The sequence below is a fragment of the Ornithorhynchus anatinus genome, chromosome 9, assembly GCF_004115215.2.
Source record: "Ornithorhynchus anatinus isolate Pmale09 chromosome 9, mOrnAna1.pri.v4, whole genome shotgun sequence".
Lineage (NCBI taxonomy): Eukaryota > Metazoa > Chordata > Mammalia > Monotremata > Ornithorhynchidae > Ornithorhynchus > Ornithorhynchus anatinus.
The window spans coordinates 23,515,551-23,534,189 of NC_041736.1; the positions used below are offsets into that span (position 1 = coordinate 23,515,551).

Genomic DNA, 18,639 nt, shown 5'->3' on the forward strand with positions numbered 1-18,639 from the left:
GTGATCAGGTTGGACACAGTCCATATCCCAAATGGGGCTCAGAGTCTTCACCCTCATTTTAGAGATGAAGGAACTGAGGTCCAGAGAGGTGAAGTGACTGCCCCAAGGTAGCGCTGCAGATGTGGCAGAGCGGGATTCGAACCGAAGTCCTTCTGACTCCGGGGTTCCGGAAAGTCACTAGACACAACCCCCAGCATCGCCTCGTTACTGGATAACCGGAAGAACTGCCCTCGATAACTGTAAATTCCTCATGGGCAAGGGAACGAGTCAACCAACTCTGTTCTACTGAACTCTCCCCGGCGCTCGGTATGGCGATATCCACGCCATTGGAGCTCTGCACACTGTCAACGCTCAAAGAGTCCTTTCTGACTCAAAATAATGAAAGGCAAGAACGCTTCGTACGTCGGCTTCGAAGGAGCGAGTGCTATTAGTAATAGCTCAAACCAAGTAAGCCCAACACAAACCAAGTAAGCCGAAAAGCTAACAGCCCTACGTGGCGAGCGATCACTGCAGAAGGAATACTACGATGAAGAGATGGGATTAGGCGGTGCGGGGAGGGAACTTTTCATTTCAAGGGGTAAGACAGCTTGAAGATGAGGAAATGGGAGCAGGAGGAGGAGAGTACTTGCAGATAGGGAAAAAATCCGGTCCCAGACGAGATAAAGGCCCAGCGGGGATAGGATTGATTGGAACATGGGAGACGAGGGAAGAGGGATTAAAGTAAAATGAGCAAACCTGCAGTGATGTGAAGGCAGAGAAATTTCAGATGGGACACAAGGAGATATAAAAGAGGGAAGCAAATTTCATTATTTTCTCTCTGAATCGCCAAGTCAGTTTTATGCTCAACAGTGGCTCAAAACCGCGCTAAGTTAGGCAGCAATAGGAGGGCTGATTCCATCTTATTACCATAACCCACAGAGTGAAATGACAGCGGGACCGGCTTCCAAAACACTAGGAGAAAGACTCAGAAAATGATTAGCATATCTATGATCATAACTGATGCCCCCGAAGTAAACCTGACAATAAGAAGCGACGATGATTCCAACTGCCGAGACTGATTTTCCATCAGTGATTGACTACTAAATTGTTTAGGAATCTCAAGGTTTACAACCGCGCATTCCCCGCCCCCCCGCCCCCCAAGCCCTGACCCCCAAAAAAGGACTGTGATAAATATATCTTTGGAATCTAACATTTGGATAGCATGAGAATACTCAAAATAAAGCACAGCAGTTGTCCTCTAAAAATTCTTCAAGGAAGCGTGCAATGGATCAAAAGCAATTCAAATGCAGATTTAATACCCACCTTCTCATTCCTACTAGGAGGAGAGAAAAAAAAAGAAATTTGGTCCCTTTGTTGCGATACACTAAGAGTTTATCTGCCCAAATTTTTCTCCCTCCAAAAGAAGATGTCACAGACACGGGCCCTGACTCTAAAGGACTGTATGCCCACAAATTAAAAATTGCAGTCATGGAATAATAAAATAGCTGGTCTAACGAGAGAAAACATATTGCGTTAAACCAACTGAAACTCTCGTTATATTTCTTTTTCTTGATATGGGTGCATCAAGTCAAACATTTAAAGCCAGGTGGGTTACTTACATTGTTGTTGCGTGTCTCTACCGCCGGAAATTTTCGGACTATGAATTTCACAGCAGATTCCAGGTTTTTGTCGATGAGATAGGATGGTTTTGCTTTGGGGTCTCCACATGCCTACAAAAAAACAGTCACGAAAAAGAAATTTGAAATTCAGAAATCATCTTATGCCAATAACTGTAGCAAATCTGCAATCAAAAACTAGAAAGTTATTTATTATTTTTTTTTAAGTGAGCAAGGTGATAAAAAAAAATGAATAGGCAAAGTGCAGGGATTGTCACAGCTGGAATATGCAATGGGAGACAGTACAAAGATGTTCTCCTACTGAAAAAAAAATGCATGGGAAGTTTTAAAGCAGTTAGCGCAGAGCAGCGGTGAGGGGAAAAGCTCAATCCTAAAAAAAGAAAAAGATATTTTACTTCTATGCATGGTTTGAGGTAGGATTGTATTCACCTGAGGCTAATAAACTGTTAGAAAATGCAATCGTGTCATCATCTGTAGATTACTGGTCGTGTTTAATATTTAATGATCTCTACGGGAAGCCAAATAAAACCATCTTGGCTTAAACTGCTTCTCTTTTGAAGAATTTTTGCTTTGAAACCGGTTTTAAACTAGTGTATGTGTGTGTTTCTTTTTTAATGTTGTTTATACTGCTAAAATATGTACGTACGCTCTGGTGCAGCAGGAGTGAGCGATAGCTATCCTGCCATAGGTGGAAGTCCATGTTAAAATAAGGCTGCCTTTTCCTTCCATCCTAGAGATTAGATCACCCTATATCTTAAAATCAGCATTTCAAAATTCTACTTCAGCCCATAGGAAAGTGCCAGAATTTCACCACATCAGCACTAGGTTTTGGGTTTTTTTAAATGGTCTTTGTTAAGCGTTCACTAGGTGCCGGTCACTGGATTAAGCGCTGGGGTAGATACGAGTCAATCGGGTTGGATGCGGTCCACTGTCCCACTTGGGGCAGACATCTGTGCCTCACAGATGAGGCAACTGAGGCACAGAAGTGACTTGCTCAAGTCACACTGCCGGCATTAGAACCCAGATCCTCAGACTCCCAGGCCCGTGCTCTTTCCACTAGGATCATTCTCTGTGGCCAAAAAGCTGACGCCCACAAGTAATATCACGTGAGCCATTTTCCTCTAGTGACTCTTCCTTTTAAAAAGAACTGCGCAGCTGAGCTTTTGGAAACAAGCTAAAACGAGAATCTTGAAAAAACTCTTCGTCACTTAAATTTCTCCAATATGCAATTAAAGGTTTGGCCACTTGGTATTACTTCTACGATAGAATATTCCTGCCTAAATTGTACGTCCGCTTAATATCCTTATTGAATTGCATGCTCCCGGCGGGTTTTAAAAAAATCCAGGGTGGCCTCCAAGCGACGACCCGCATGCTCCGGGTAAAGAATTCTACTCTGTTTGTCTTTGTGGAACTCCTAGGGCTGCGTTGTGGATCACAGAGAGAGAAGTCATGAAACATGAAACTGATCTGAAAGCGGGCAAGCGGGTAGAGGGAAGGTGAAAAGCTTTGCAAACCTTCCAGACTTGTCCTTGCTGGGGAAAGCATTGTAACAAAGAGAGAGAAAATTACACATCAACAGAGATTCTCAAACGCTTGACAATTGTTCCGTTTCGGCTGCGAACCAGTGAGGTCTAGTGACATCGACACCGGACCGAGGCCGTAGCGATTAGAGAGTCTAACAGACAACCGGCATTGATTTAAATTTTCCGCACGTTTATTCTGGGCTGAATAGGCCGCCACCAGTAAGGTGATCGTCTGAGAACGTCGGGAGGCGGGCGGGTCACGCTTTTTCCGTGTTCTTTCTAAATCCAGTTTAGGAAGGAATGGAAGGCAGTATCCCTAAGAGGCTCGACATGGGTCTAGGAGAACCAGGAGAGAAGCTATCGATTAAGTTTTACATACCTGCAAAAGAAATGGAAGGCAGGGACAAAAAACACACCGTCATTGGGTAATTCTGATTTGATACCTCTTACTGGAAATGGAGCCTCTCTGAGCCGACGCCCCACGTATTAGGGGGCCGCTCTGCCTTTCGGGGGCCCGGGGTCTTAGGTAGCAAGCACGCCGGTTCCGAGCCGAAGCCAAATCGGGCCAGGTTCGTGAGTCTGAACGCCCCCCGTGATCTGGGGGTGGGGATGCGGGTAGCACCAGGCACCAGGGGTGCACCAACACACGCAAGACTGTTTCGGCGAGCTGTCTGAACCAAGTGCCGCAATAATCATAATAATCGTGGCATTTGTTAAGTGCTTACTACGTGCCGGGCACCGTACTAAGTGCTGGGGTGGATCCGGTCAAATCGAGGACCCCCGTCCCTGTCCTACATGAGGTTCACAGTCTTAATCCTCTAGACTGTAAACTTGTGCGGGAAGGAAATGTGTCTGTTTATTGTTGTAGTCAACTCTCCCAGGCGCTCAGGACAGTGCTCCGCACACGGTAAGCGCTCAAAAAATACCACTGAATGACTCTCCCTTTTACAGATGAGAGAACCGAAGCCCAGAGAAGTGAAGTGAGTTGCCCGAGGTCACCCAGCAGCCGCGTGTCAGGGGTGGGATTAGAACCCAGGTCCTTCTGACTCCCAGGCCCCTGTTCTAGCCACTAGGCCACGCTCCTTCTCACTTAGCTCACTTACACGCCACGCACCGTCTGAGAACCACATCGCCGCCCGGCTCGGCACCGGGCCCACGGGATGGACTCTGAAATCTCAGTCCACGCGGGGCCCTAATCAATCAATTGTATTTACTGCGCGCTTACTGTGGGCAAAGCACTGTACTGAGCGCTTGGGAGAGTACAATATAACAACAGACACATTCCTGCCCACAACAAGCTCACAGTCTAGATGTCCTGCCACCTAGATGGGCGATGCCTTTCCACTCCGATTCCAAAACCCCAAATATTTCCCTCGCTCAAATCAACAGTTATCTCAAGTAGTTATTAAAAAGTGCCAATACCCGGAAAACGATTTCACGACCGTTACGCCTGTAACCTGACTCAGAGAGGGACAACTTCATTTTATTTAAACTTGGTAGGTGCTTTAATTATTGTTTTCACTTTCATTTAGAGTTTGCTGTCACTTCTTCAGCGCTTTTTAGCGTGCTCAACGTGTCCATGCAACTTCTCCACCGGCACCCTTCCAACCCTCCCCGAGGTCAGTATTAGGTACAAAAATGAACCGAAGCAGCGGGGCCTTGTGGAGAGAGCACGGGCCTGGGAGTCAGAAGGACCTGGGTTCTAGAGCTGGCTCTGCCACATGTCTGCTGTGTGACCTTGGGCAAGTCACTTCCCTTCTTTGTGCCTCAGTTCCCTCACCTGTCAAATGGGGGTTGAGACTATTAGCCCTAAGTGGGGCAGGGTTTGTGTCCAATCCGATTATCTTGCACATACCCCAGCGCTTAGTACAGCATCGGGCACCTGGTAAGCGCTTAAAATACCACTATTAATCAACTGAAAAAATGAGATGGCGCGAGGATGAGGGCGAGGAAGAGGGGAAGGCAAGTGACTCACAGGTAAAGCCGGGGAAAAGCACCCAGCAGTGAAGGGGAAGGAAGGAAGGAACGCGAAGCAACACGGGCTTGTGGAAACACCACAATCCTGGGACTCGGAGCACCTGGGTTCTAATCCTGACTCAGCCACCTGCCTGCTGTGTAACTTGGGCAAGTCACTAAACTTCTCTGGGCCTCAGTTTCCTCAGCTGTATAATGGGGATTCAAAACCTGTCTTCCATTCTTCTTAGACTACGAGCGCCACGTGGGAGAGGGACTGTGTCTGCCCTGATCGATAAGTATCTATCCCAGTGTTTAGAACAGTGTTTGACATATAGTAAAGCCCTTCAGAAATACCAGTAAAAAAAGAAAATACTTGTTCTTATTCCTATACCGTATGAGTCCCGCCTGGGACAGGGACTGCGTTCAACCTGATTAACTTGAATCTACACCAGTGCTCAGAAAATGTTTGACCCAGAGTAAGTTCCTAACAAATTCCATTACTACTATTACCGATAATAATAATGATAAGATCGCCGGCACGTAGCAGGAGTGAGAACTCCTTCCTGATAAATGTTATTTCTGCTAAATCACCGATGCTTCAGTAGAGCTCATCCCACTTCAGAATGGGTTATTCTAGATCAGAAGGACCTGGTGGGGAAGTGGGGCACAAAATGTTTTCTCTTTTTGCTTTGACTAGAAGGAAGCTGGAGAACTAGGGAACGTTCTACCACGCGAACTTATTAGATGACAGCATGTCATGCTATCGGAATGAAGGGCTTTGTGCGCCTACATCTGTGACACTGGGATAAGTGAGTTCTACAACATAATAATAATAACTGTGGTATTTGGTAAGCCCGTACTACGTGCCAGGCACTGAACTAAGCGGTGGGGTGAATACAAGCAAATTGGACTGGACACAGTCCCTGTCCTACGTGGGCCTCACAGTCTCAATCCCTATTTTCCAGAGGAGGTAACTGAGGCCCAGAGAAGCAAAGTGACTTGCCCAAGGCCACACAGCAGACAAGTGGCGGAGCCGGGATTAGAACCCATTTCCTTCTGACTCCCAGGCCCGGGCTCTATCCACTACACCACGCCGCTTCCCCATCACACTAGAGAGTGTGGGAATCCCTAACAGCGTGTCTTCCTTCCACTACCCTCTGCCAACCGCTTAGGCCAGTGCTTAGCAGGTGCTCAACAAGCAGGCGCTCAACCCACGGCACAGATGGATAGAACTTTCCCTTTAACTGGGCTCACTCTTCAACATTCTGGACTCGGGAGAGTTTGCTCTATGTCTGAAAATGAATAATTAAATATATTTGCATTCCCTCGGTTGCCTGGCACATAGTAAGCACTTAACAAATGCCATTAAAAAAAGGGAAACCGAAGTCAGGTAAAAGATCACAGACCCTGGCATCACAGAGCTCGTCTACGTCACCGCCGACCCTTCACCCATGTTCGTTCGTTCATTCAATAGCATTTATTGAGCGCTCACTGTGTGCAGAGCACAGCACTGAGCGCTTAGAAAGTACAATTCAGCAACAAATAGAGACAATCCCTGCCCACCGCGGGCTCACAGTCTAGAAGAGGGGAGACAGACATCAAAACAAGTCAACGGGCATCAATAGCATCAATATAAATAGTTCTGCCTCTGGCCGAAGTCTCTCCTCACGCTACTGAACGTCACTCTGCCCACCTTCGAATCCTTATTAAAATCGCATCTCCTCCAAGAGGCCTTCTCCAATTAAACCCTCATTTCCCCTTCTCCCTCTCCCTTCCGCATCGCCCTCGCACTTTGATTTGACCCCTTGAATCGCCCCTCCCTCAGCCCCACAGCACTTACTGCCCACATCTGTTATCTACTTTAATGTCATCTCGCCTGCAAGCTCGTTGTGGGTGGGGAACGTGTCTACCAACTCGATTATAATCTACACTCCCAAGCTTTTAAGCGTAGTGCTCTGCCCGCAGTAAGCGCTCAATAAATACCACTGATTGACCGAGCGGACGGAAAGAGCCAGAGCAGGAAGGGTGTGAAGGCAGGAGCAGTAGCCCAGGACAATTTGGGTAGGAAAGGCATCTCCCTACTCAGCAATTTATCTCCCCCATCTGCACCTTGCCCACACTCCTCTAAGCTATTCCCCTAGAAACTAAATTCGACCACGACCTTTCTACAGTCTATAGCACCTGATAAACAGAAGGCAGAGCTCATTTTCCAACGCGGGCGGATTTGGCTAATTCTTAAATATGGTATGTAAATCGCTCAAATTCAAGTTGGATGAGGTAGTCCGTCAGACTCTGAAACGTTACCTAGCTTAAAATATGCAGTGCATTAACGTACTTTTTTTAAATACGGCAACGGCAACGCTCGACCACAGTGAACGCTCAGCGTTCCGTGTGCAATTGTCCTCGAAGGCTTGACCGGCCGACCATTTTGTTTTTTGTTTTTGCTTTCAAAATGCAGCGTTTAGGCCGAAGGTTGGGCTGGAGGTAGAGCCCGGCTCACGGCCCAACCCTATCCCCTCGTCCTCAGGCTGTGAGCCCAGATCTCGTATCTACCCCAGTGCTCGGCAGAGAGCGAGCACTCGATCCCGCCACAAATTCCGTAATCCTCAAAGACTCCTAGCGGTCGCCCATCCACCTCCAAATCACACAGAACATCGGCTTCAGATCACTCCGTCGGCGCGGCCCCTCCCGTTTCACCTAGCCGACCTTCTATTACAACCCAGTCCAAATGCTGTGCCCTCCCAACGTCAATCTCGTCTACCTCAAAGCTGACCCCTTGCCCTCGTCCTCCCTCTGGCCTGGAGCTCCTCCCCCTTCACATCCGACAGACCATCCCTCGCCCCTCCTTCGAGGCCTTTTTGAGATCCGCACCTCTTCCAGGAGGCCTTCCCCAACTAACCTCTCGCTTCCCCTACTTCCCCCTCCCTTCTGTCACCTATGCTCTTGGCTCTCTACCCTCGAGCACTTACCATTCACTTCCCCCTCAGTCTCACAGGATTTAATCTACATACCTATGATTCATCTGTACGCCCGGTCTCGGACAGTAAGCTCCGAGGCTGCACCTACCAACTCGGTCCTACCCGACTCGGGACGGTGCTCTGCCCACAATAAGCTCTCCACGCATCCGACTCGTTATCGTTACTATCGTTAGAGTAGAAGTTCAGAGCTTGAGTGGCCAATTTTTGCTCCCTCCTCCTTCCGGGGGGGGGGGGGGGGGGGGGGACGAGAAGCAAGACTCAGAGCAAGCTGAGCGCGGCCGGTGGGCCGCGAAATGGGGCCGTGCAGCCGTGAGGTCCCAGGTTCCCAAAGGGCGGCAAAGTCACGATGCGCGCGACACCCCCGCCGGCCCAGCCCCGTTCCCCACCGAGGGAGCTCGCGCTTGACCGGGCCGGGGCCGGGACTCTCGGCCCTTCCAGAGTCCCCGGTGGGGGAAACGGTCACCGGGAAACCGTGGGCTTTGCTCCGCTGCGGTGAGTGACGGAGACAGAAGCACGATCGTGAAAACGAAAATCCTCACGGAGGCGGGCGGTCGGAGAGAGGCTGGGGCGAGAGCCAGCAGAGGCAGAGAACGGCTGTACCGTCAGGGCGCAGCATCTTTGAGCACTTTCTGACAGGGGGTTTATTGTAGAGTGAATGCTAGGATCACTGAGGCGCTATTTAATCCGTTCGAGGCTTGTGCCTTCTGTTCCTTCTTTCTCCTGTTGGTGAACTTCCATTTATTAGTACCTCTATAATAATAATAATAATAATGACGGTATTTGTTAAGCAATTACCGTGTGCCGAGCACCGTTCTAAGCGCAGGGATGGATACAGGGTAACCAGCTTGTCCCATGTGAGGCTGACACTTTTAATCCCCATTTTACAGGTGAGGGAACTGAGGCACAGAGAAGTTAGGTGACTTGCCCGAGGTCACCCAGCAGACAAGTGGCGGAGCCGGGATTAGAACCCACATCCTCTGACTCCCAAGCCCGGGCTCTTTCCGCTAAGCCACGCTGCTTCTGTTACAGACTGGAAAGGGAACACGCGACCTTGAGTAGCAGGGTGTCCTGGCGGAAAGAGTTCCGGCCTCGGATTCAGAGGACCTGGGTTCTAATCCCGGCTCTCCCATTTGCCCGCCGAGTGACCTTGGGCAAGTCATTTCACTTCCTCTGTGCCTCAGTGTCCTCACCTGTACGACGGGGGCTAAATTCTTGTTCTCGCTCCTACTGGGACTCTGAGCCCCAAGTGTGACCCACATTGTATCCCACCTGATTATCCTGTAACTACACCTCAGCCTTTAGTACAGTGCTTGGCATCGAGTAAGCCCTAAGCAGGCAAAAATCAATCAATCAAGGGATGTTCTGAGCTCTTGCTGTGGACCAAACACTGTAGTAAGCGCTTGGAAGAGTACAGTGCAACAGAATAGATAGACGCGGTCCCTGCCCACAAGGCACGTTCCTTATAGCGTAGAGGGGCAGACAGACACATACGTTCGCGTGCTGTGGGGCTGAGGGTGGTGTGATTATCAAGCGCAAAAAGGAGCCAGGGGACTTGAATTTGCACTCTTTATTCACCCCTCCCATATGGGGCTCAGTCTGGAGGCTCAGAGGAGTTGAGCGACTTGCCCAAGGTCACACAGCAAACGAGGGGCAGAGCCACGATCAGAACCCCTGTCCTCCGACTTCCCAGCCCGTGCTCTTCCCCCGCAAGGCCATGCCGTTTCTCTTGAAAGCCAATGGGGAAGACTCTCTACCCGACGTGGAGGTTCTCGAGGAGTGGGGAAACAGGCTGGACGGCGGTAGAAAAACTGTCCGGCCGGCCGAGTCGAGGATGGACGGGGGTGGGGAGAGATAGGAGGCTGGGAGGTCAGCGAGGAGGCTGATGCGGTAATCGAGAGGGATAGGATGCGTGCTCAGGTTAACGAGGTAGCCATTTGGATGAAAAGGAAAGGGTGGATTTTAGCGAGGTTCCAAGAGCCTGATGTGGGACGGGAACTGGGTCCAACCCTATCTGCTTGTACTCCACCCAGTGCTTAGTACAGTGCCTGGCACAAAAGTAAACATTTGAAATACCACAGATATTATTATTAAGAGTGAACTGACAGGTTCCGGTGACACGGCCAATACGTGGATCGAATGAGAGAGGTTAGTCAAGGATAGGATAGGCCCTAAGCTAATCCCAGCTTCCCGATTTACGTGCCGCGTGGTCTTGGGCAAGAAATTTAACTTTGCGGTGCCTCAGTTTCCTCATCCATACAACGGTGATTGAATACCAGTTCTCCCTCCAGCTGTCAGACTGTAAACCCTATGTGGAAGAGGGACTTTGCCTGGTCTGAACATATTTTATCTACCTTAGGGCTTAGTACCCAAATCCCCCAATTATTATTACGATCCAGCCAGGGATAACTCCTCATCTTCCCACGCAGACTCAGGAGCACCACCATCCTCCCTGTCTCCCAAGCTTAATCTTGGCGTTAGCTTCAACTCTTCTCTCTCATTCAACCCACATATTCCACCTGTCACCAAATTCTGTCGGTTAAGCACTCGTAGCACTGGTAAAATCCGCCCTTCCCTCTCCGTCCCAACTGTTGATCGGAGCGGTCTATCCCGCCTCGACTGCTGCGTCAGCCTCCTTGCTGATCTCCCTGCCTCCTGTCTTTCCCCGCTCCAGTCCGTATTTCCCTCTGTTGTCCGGATCATTTTTCTACAAAACAGTTAAATCCATATTTCCCCACTCCTCAAGGATCTCCAGTGGTTCCGCATCAAACAGAAACCCCTTCCCATCAGTTTAAAAGTACTCCATCAGTTTGCCCCTTCCTATCTTACCTCGCTGATTTCCTACACCCCCGCACAATCACTCTGCACCTCTAACACCGCTGTACCTCAAATCTCGTCTGTCTCACTTACCGACCCCTCGCCCACGTCCCGCCTCTGGCCTCCCCCTGGGTACCCGATAGGCCGTCATTCTCTTCTCATTCCAAGTCTTAAATTCACATCTCCTCCAAGATGTGAAGAAACTAATTTCCCCGGCTCCCTTCTGCGTCACCCTTATCTGTAACCTTTATTCACCCCACCTTCAACCCCCCAGCACTTATGTACATTCCAGTGCTTGGCACATAATAATAATGATGATGTTATTTGTCAAGCGCTTACACTTGCCAAGCACTGTTCTAAGCGCTGGGGTAGATACAAGGCTATCAGGTTGTTCCACTTGGGACTCACAGTCTTAATCCCCATTTTACAGATGAGGTAACTGAGGCACGGAGAAGTCAAGTGACTTGCCCAGGGTCATAAAGCTGACAACTGGAAGAGCTGGGATTAGAACCCACGACCTACGACTCCCCAGCCCGGGCTCTTTCCACTAAGCTTTGCTGCTTCTCATAGTAAGCGTTTAACAAATACCATCATTACTCTATCCCTCTACGCTGTGAGCTCCTTGTATTTTACTCTCCCAAGCACTTAATCAATGGTATTTATTGAGCGCTTAGCTATGGGCAGAGCACCATACTAAGCGCCTGGGAAAGTACACTACAACAGAACTAACACACAGGTTCCCTGCCCATAAAAAGCTTACAGTCTAGAGGGAGAGACAGACACCAGTATGAATAGGTAATTTATAATATGCAATTTAAAGATATGTACACTAGTGCTGTGGGATTGGGGGTGGGGCGACTATCCAACGTCCAGAGGTCACAGATCCAAGTGCAGAGGGGAGAGCGAAAGGGAAAGACGGCTTAATCGGGGAAGGCCTCTTGGAGGAGACGTGACCTCCGTCTGAGCGAGAAAGGGGACGAGATGGAGATCGGGGCACGGCGAATAAGCCGGTGCTAGGAGGAGTGGGGTGAGGGAAGAGAGGTCGAGTGGGGCGAGCTGATTAGCAGAGTGTACTTAGCACGGGGTTCTGCACATAGTAAGTGCTCAATGAACACCACCGACTGATTGACTGAGGGGGCAAGGAGACCGGTGAGGAGGCTGTCACAAACGCACGAGCCAAGAAGTTGGAGCGGGGCAGTGGCAGTTTTGTAGAGCGGAATGGGAGGACGCAGGACGCGAGAATGGGTGGTACCTAACAACAGAGGGGATGCAGGCTGAAAAATGGTGATGAAACAAGGAAGACACCGAGGACACGGGCTTCCGGGCCGGGGACCGTTACGACGAAATGGACTGAGACATCGTCACAACTGAGAAAGTTAACAGGGGGCTTTATAGGGCAGGATGGGTAGTTCTGGGAGATGCTCTCGGTTTCGGATCATCATCACGGCGTAGTGGATAGAGCACAGGCCCGGGAGTCAGAAGATCACGGGTTCTAATCCCGGCTCTGCCACTCGCCTGCTGTGTAGTCCTGGGCAGGTCACTTCACTGGGCCTCCGTCACCTGATCTGTAAAATGGGGATTACTTACTGTGAGCCCACTTGGGACGGGGACCGTGTGCAACCCGAACGCTCGTATCCACCCCAGTGCTTAGTACGGTGCCTGGCATCTAATAAGCGCTTAAATGCCACAATTATTGTTACTTACTGAGCATTTACTGGTGTGCGGAGCCCTGGACTAAGCGCTTGGGAGAGGACAATACAAGAGTCGGGAGATGCGTGCCCTGCCCACGATGAGCTTCCAGTCTAGAGGATCCACCAGGGGAAGCAGTGAGGAAATGGGCAGACAGGACGGCCAAACTCCTAGGGGCCCAAGTAAATAGAGAGCCACCAGACCCTTGAAGAACAACACTTTATTCTGAAGGTGGGGAAATGGAGGATCGGGAGGGGAGAGGGAATCAAATGACAGAGGCGGTCGGGGGGAGGACGGGGAGGGAGGGAGCGCGGACGTGGTCCCCGGCCGGGGCGGCGCGTGGGCTGTCCCAGACGGGAGTCCTCTTGGGAGAGTCGGGGGGGCTGGCAGTGGCCCTTCGGTGCCCCGTTATCTAGAACTTGAAGTTCACCGTGGTCAGAGAACGTCAGGTATATTGTTACTCTCCCCAAGTGCTCTGAACAGAGCAAGCGCTCAACTCTCAACGCTAAACTCACTGTGGGAAGGAAATGTGTCTGTTATATTGTTGTGCTGTACTCTCCCCAGCTCTCAGTACCGCGTTCTGCACACAGTAAGCGCTCAATAGGATCGATTGATTACTAAATACGACCGACTGCCTTAAATGTTCAGGACTCAGTTCCTGGTTTGTCTTACACCTTGTTGAAATATACGCTGCGCTCCCCCAAAACGGTCATCGATCTAGGCGAAGCCGCATGGGCTCTGGTCCACCTGGAGGTCCGGCGGGCCCCAGGAGGAACCCGGTCGGTTTCGACGGTTCCCTCTGGCACTTCCCCTTTTATCGAAGCGCTCGATAAATACGAATGAACGAATTAATGAATGAATGTCACCTTCACAGCAGCTTTCTTTTTAGGCAGGACCTATGTCCTTTCGCTATCATAGTCTGGCCTAGCTGGGCTGCGGTGGGGGTGGGGAGATGGAGGAAAGTCAGATGGCTCTCTAAAACAATCCCCTCTAGGTGAATAGTTGCAGGAGGTCAGTTTCAACTCTAATTCCACCCATGCTACGCTCCCTGGCCCATCTCTCTGCCATGGGCCGCTTCCTGTGAGTCAACAAAGCCTTTTATGATTTCATCAAAGCCCTGAGAGTCACTGTTTTCCACAGCCATTCGATTTTTAATGAGGATTTTCAGAGATTTCCACACAGCAAAATAAAAGGCGTGCTTCAGGAGGAAACAGCCAAAATAATCAATAGAGCAGAAGATTATGGCTAAGAAAAACCCGTTCTATATTAATTCATCTGAGAGTATTAAGAAAGGGCTCATCGTACCCCTGTTTAAAAACAGGACAAGATCAATCAAGGTCAAATCGAGTTTCTTCTTTGTGATGACAGTTCAACTCAGAAAAATGAATACTAGAATTAACTTTTCTATATTTACTTTAAAAAAAAAATAAATGGTACTTGTTAGGAGCTTTCTGTGCTCCGGGCATGGTACTAAGCACCGGGGTAGATACAAAATAATGAGCTTGGATATAGTCCCTGTCCCACATGGAGGTGTCAGATTAAGTCCAAGGGAGGAGGATTTAATCCCCATTTTACAGATGAGGTAACAGGCACTGACGTCCAGAGAAGTGAAGTAACTTGCCCAATGTCACACAGCAGATGAGCGGCAGAGCCGGGATGAGAACCCAGGTTTTCTGACTCCCAGGCCCGTGTTCCATTCACTAAACCATAATTGCATTGAGCATTTACTTTGGGCAGAGCTCTGTACTGAGCACCTGGGAGAGAAACAATAACACAGAGACAATCCAGATTAACCGATTTCTGATGGAAGAGACGGGGGACAGAAAGAAGGAAAAGCCAGGAAAAAGAATGATCAGAGAAGCCCAGTAAATCTGCAAGCTCCCCTTAAGGCCAGGGATCACATCTACCGACTCTACCGTCCTCTTCCAAGCGCTCAGGTCAGTGCTCTGCACACCGTTAAGCGCTGAAGAAATACCACTGAAGGCCACACGGATTCCCCGGTTATAGTGGGGAAGTTGGGTGCTCTAAGAGCCACACGTTAAGGAAAACTGGGGTTTGAGGATTTGCCCCGAGTCCGATGCCACGCCCAGGGGCACGGAATGTGACAGGTGACTCGAGCGTCAGATAAACTTTGCTCCCTAACTCTGCCTCCTGCTTTCTCCTAGAACTTCAAGGTGAAAACAAGCAGGACGCCAGAACACGCCATGCCTTCCCAGGAATTCAACACATTCCCCTATGCTCTGAACGACTGACGAAGCCGCGTGGCCTCTAGGAAGGAGCACGGCCCGGAAGTCGTAGGATCCCGGCTTCGCCGCTTCTCTGTCGTGCGACCTCGGGTGCGTCGCTCCGCTTCTCCGTGCTTCGGTTCCCTCATCCGCACGAAGGGGATTCGACGCCTGTTCTCTCTCCGCCTTAGACCATGAGCTCCGTGAGCCCCACAGGGGGCCCGATTAGCTCGATTCTACCCCAACGCTTAGTAGAGGGCGCAGCTTATAGTAAGCAGTTAACGCATACTACAATTATTAATGACATACATCAAGAAAATCCCAATGGGGAAAAAGCTTCCTGTGCAACTATAGCTTCTCCTACCTCCACGAGTATTTTCCGGAGTGCAATCACTGCAAGCTTAATGCAGTCCCCAGCTGGCAGGCCAGGAGCAAAACTATGACGACCAAATTGACGCTCTCGACATCGCTCTCTACCCAAGTCAACTCACCGGCTCCCCTATCCCTTTGATCTCATGCCACTAACCCGCAGCCCGAGATCACCTGCACAAGCCGCCCTCTGACGCACGAGCCGCGGCGCGCCAATGGCGGGAATTTAAGTTTCAGGCTGGATTCGTCCACCTCAAGTGTACCCTTGCGCGCTTTAATTCCGCCCGTCCAAAGTATTTCTCCACCCTTACTGACAGCCATGCCCAATGCCCTCGTCAGTTGTTCCAAACATTTAACTCCTTCCTCAGGCATACCCAAATCTACATCTCCAGCCCTGATCTCTCTCCCTCTCGGCAGACTCGCATTTCCCTCCTGCCTTCAAGAAATCTCTGCTTGGATGTCCTCGTCACCTCAAGCTTAACCTGTCCAAAACAGAGCGCCTCATCTTCCCGCCCAAACTCTGTCCTCCCTGTGACTTTCCCATCACCGCAGGCGGTACCGCCATCCTTCCTGTCTCACAAGCCCGTAACCTTGGCGTTATCCTCGACTCTTCTCTCACATTCAATCCATCACTAAATCTTACCGGTCCCGGCTTCACAGCATCGCTAAAATCCGCCTTTTCCTCTCCCTCCAAACTGCTGCCACTTTAAGGCAAGCACTCATCCTCTCCCGCCTGGATTACCGCATCAGCCTCCGTGCTGACCTTCCAGCTTCCCGTCTCTCCTCCCTCCAGTTCATACTTCACTCTGCTGCCCAGATCATTTCTCTTCAAAAACACTCAGAATATGTCTCCGTATTTCTTAAAACTCACTCCAGCGGTTGCCCATCCATCTCCACACTGAACAAAACCTCCTCGACATTGGCTTCAAAGCACTCAGTGACCTCGGCCCCTCCTACCTCACCTCCCTTCTCCCTAATCCAACTCAGCCCACACGCTTCACTCCTCAAATGCCAACCGTCTCACCGTACCTCCATCTCATCTATCTCGCCAACGACCACGGGCCCACCTCCTGCCTCTGGCCCGGAACGGCCTATCTCCTCAAATCCGACGACGACTCTCCCCCGACTTCAAAGCCTTATCCAAGGCCCATCTCCTCCAAGAGGCCTTCCCTGCATAAGCCCCCCCTTCCTCTTCTCCCACTCCCTTCAGCACCACTCTGACTTGCTCCCTTTAGTTCTCCCCTCCCAGCCCCACGGCACTTATGTCCGTATCTGCCATTATTTATCTATATTAAGATCTGTCTTCCCCCGGCCCCAGACCTTACGCTCATTGTGGGCGGGGAATGCGCCTCTTCCCTGTTATATCGCACTCTCCCAAACTCTTAGTTCAGTGCTCTGCACACAGCAAGTGCCCAATAAATATGACAAGGAATGAATGAATGAAGCACGTTGGTTGGGGCGAGCGGGAACGCAAAGGGGAAAGGAGGATGATCGTTCCAAAATCAGGGCAGCTGGAGGCAAAACTCGAGACTGGAGCTGTTTTTTCCCTTTTAATCCGGTCCCGCAAAGAACCACCTCGACGCACAGTGGCAGCAGAAGGGACAGACTGAGGACTGGACGAGTTCACGCTGCCGCTGCTCGTCGTTTGCCTCTGGGGAAGTCCTTGATTCAAAAACAGGAACTCAGGCACTTTTGGTGGAAAGAAAGAAAACAAAGAGAGGAGAGAGCAAGCTAAAACAAGGGCAGGCTCCTAAGAAAACCAGTGCCTGGGCCAAAGTTAGGTCCTAATCTTCTGGCTCTAATAGCTGGACGCAACATCGTCGTCCCTTGGGGGAATAAAAAGAACCACCAAAGGGTTTTCACTAAATCTAGCCCCCCTCCCTCCAAACCCCCACCCTTCAGGCTCATCCAATAATAACGACGGGACTCGTTAAGCACTTACTATGTGCCAAGCACTGTTCCAAGTACTGGGGTAGATACAAGTTAATCGGGTTGGGCACAGTCCCTGTCCCACAAGGGGCTCACCCTCTTAATCCCCATTTAACAGAGGAGGTAACTGAGGTCCAGAGAAGTGAAGTGACTTGCCCAAGGTCACCCAGCAGACACCTGGCAGAGCTGGGATTAAAACCCAGTTCCTTCTGACTCCTTCTAAGCCACAATGGGGTTAATTGAGAACTTACTGTGGGCAGCGCTCTGTACTGAACACTTGGGAAAGTACACTAACACAGAGATTATCCAGATGATTGGACCGATGACGGAGAGAGAAAAAAGGAAAAACCAGGAAAAAGAACAACAATATTAGCACAGTAAACTTGCAAGCTCCCCTGAGAGAAGCAGCGTGGCTCAGTGGAAAGAGCCCGGGCTTGGGAGTCAGAGGTCATGGGTTCGAATCCCAGCTCTGCCACCTGTCAGCTGTGTGACTGTGGGCAAGTCACTTCACTTCTCTGTGCCTCATTTCCCTCATCTGTAAAATGGGGATTAAGACTGTGAGCTTCACGTGGGACAACCTGATCACCCTGTATCTACCCCAGCGCTTAGAACAGTGCTATGCACATAGTAAGCGCTTAACAAATACCAACATTATTATTATTAAGGGCAGGGAACACGTCTACCAACTCTACTGTCCTCTCCCAAGCGCTCAGAGCAGTGCTCTGCGCACAGTAAGTGCTTAATAAATAGCACTGATTGACTGAACTTTAAAGTGATTTAGTTGATTTGGGGCTTTTTCCTCCCTTTGGAGGAAGGGGCTGGGAGTCTGAAGGAAAACACATTTCTAATGACCAAGTGAGGTGGACAAGTTTCTAAAAATTGTAAAAAATAAAACCTCCCTCAACGATGAATTGTTTTAGCTACCCACGCCTACATGTCGATCAAAAAACATTGGCAGAGATATAGTAAAAGTGTTAAGGCACTTAGGTGTCACTACAAAAATAAGCTTTAAACTTTCCAAGCATGTTTTCTTGTTACTCGAAAAAATGCAGGAAAGGTTGTTTCTTTTTAATCCTCTGGTTTTCTTTCAATGAATAACACTACGGAAAAACAACTTTACACACTCCTAATTTTGCGCGTCTCTCTCACCACACTCCAAAATAGCCATCCATGATGAGGATACAGTTAGCAAATCATTTGAACCATAAAAAATGGCTTCCTAAAAAGTCGATCATCACCAAAATGCCACTCCAAAATCCAACTTCGAACGGAAACGTAGCAGGAGCGGGATTACCATCAGGTTTGCCATTTTTCGGTTCAGTGTCTCACGCTGGAAATGTAACTGCGTGTCAAAGTAACATGTAATTAAGGCATCCTGCATATTACAGACGACACAAGAATTACGTGAGGATCATTTATCTGTAGTCTTTGGGAGTGAAGGTAAACCACGAAAACGACGAGGTGAAGTCACAGGAGAAAGCAAATGTAGTGAAATGATCGCATGCATCTGTCTGGCAAGATAAGGGCGCAAAAGGTTCCC

At 49.7% G+C, this 18,639-nt stretch overlaps 1 protein-coding gene across 4 annotated transcripts in view; it reads right to left on the bottom strand.

Annotated features, from left to right (window-relative positions):
* The window catches only part of NCKAP1 (NCK associated protein 1), a 74,750-nt gene that overhangs the window by 53,228 nt on the left and 2,883 nt on the right, over positions 1-18,639 (bottom strand). For 2 of the 4 annotated variants that reach the window (XM_029071628.2, XM_029071627.2), the window contains exons 2-3: positions 3,131-3,148; positions 1,599-1,709 (exon numbers count right to left, since the gene is read on the bottom strand). In XM_029071628.2, coding sequence (XP_028927461.1) covers positions 1,599-1,709; positions 3,131-3,148 — 129 coding nt within the window. The remainder of the gene's footprint in view (positions 1-1,598; positions 1,710-3,130; positions 3,149-18,639) is intronic. The other 2 variants (XM_029071630.2, XM_029071629.2) reach the window with 1 other exon arrangement.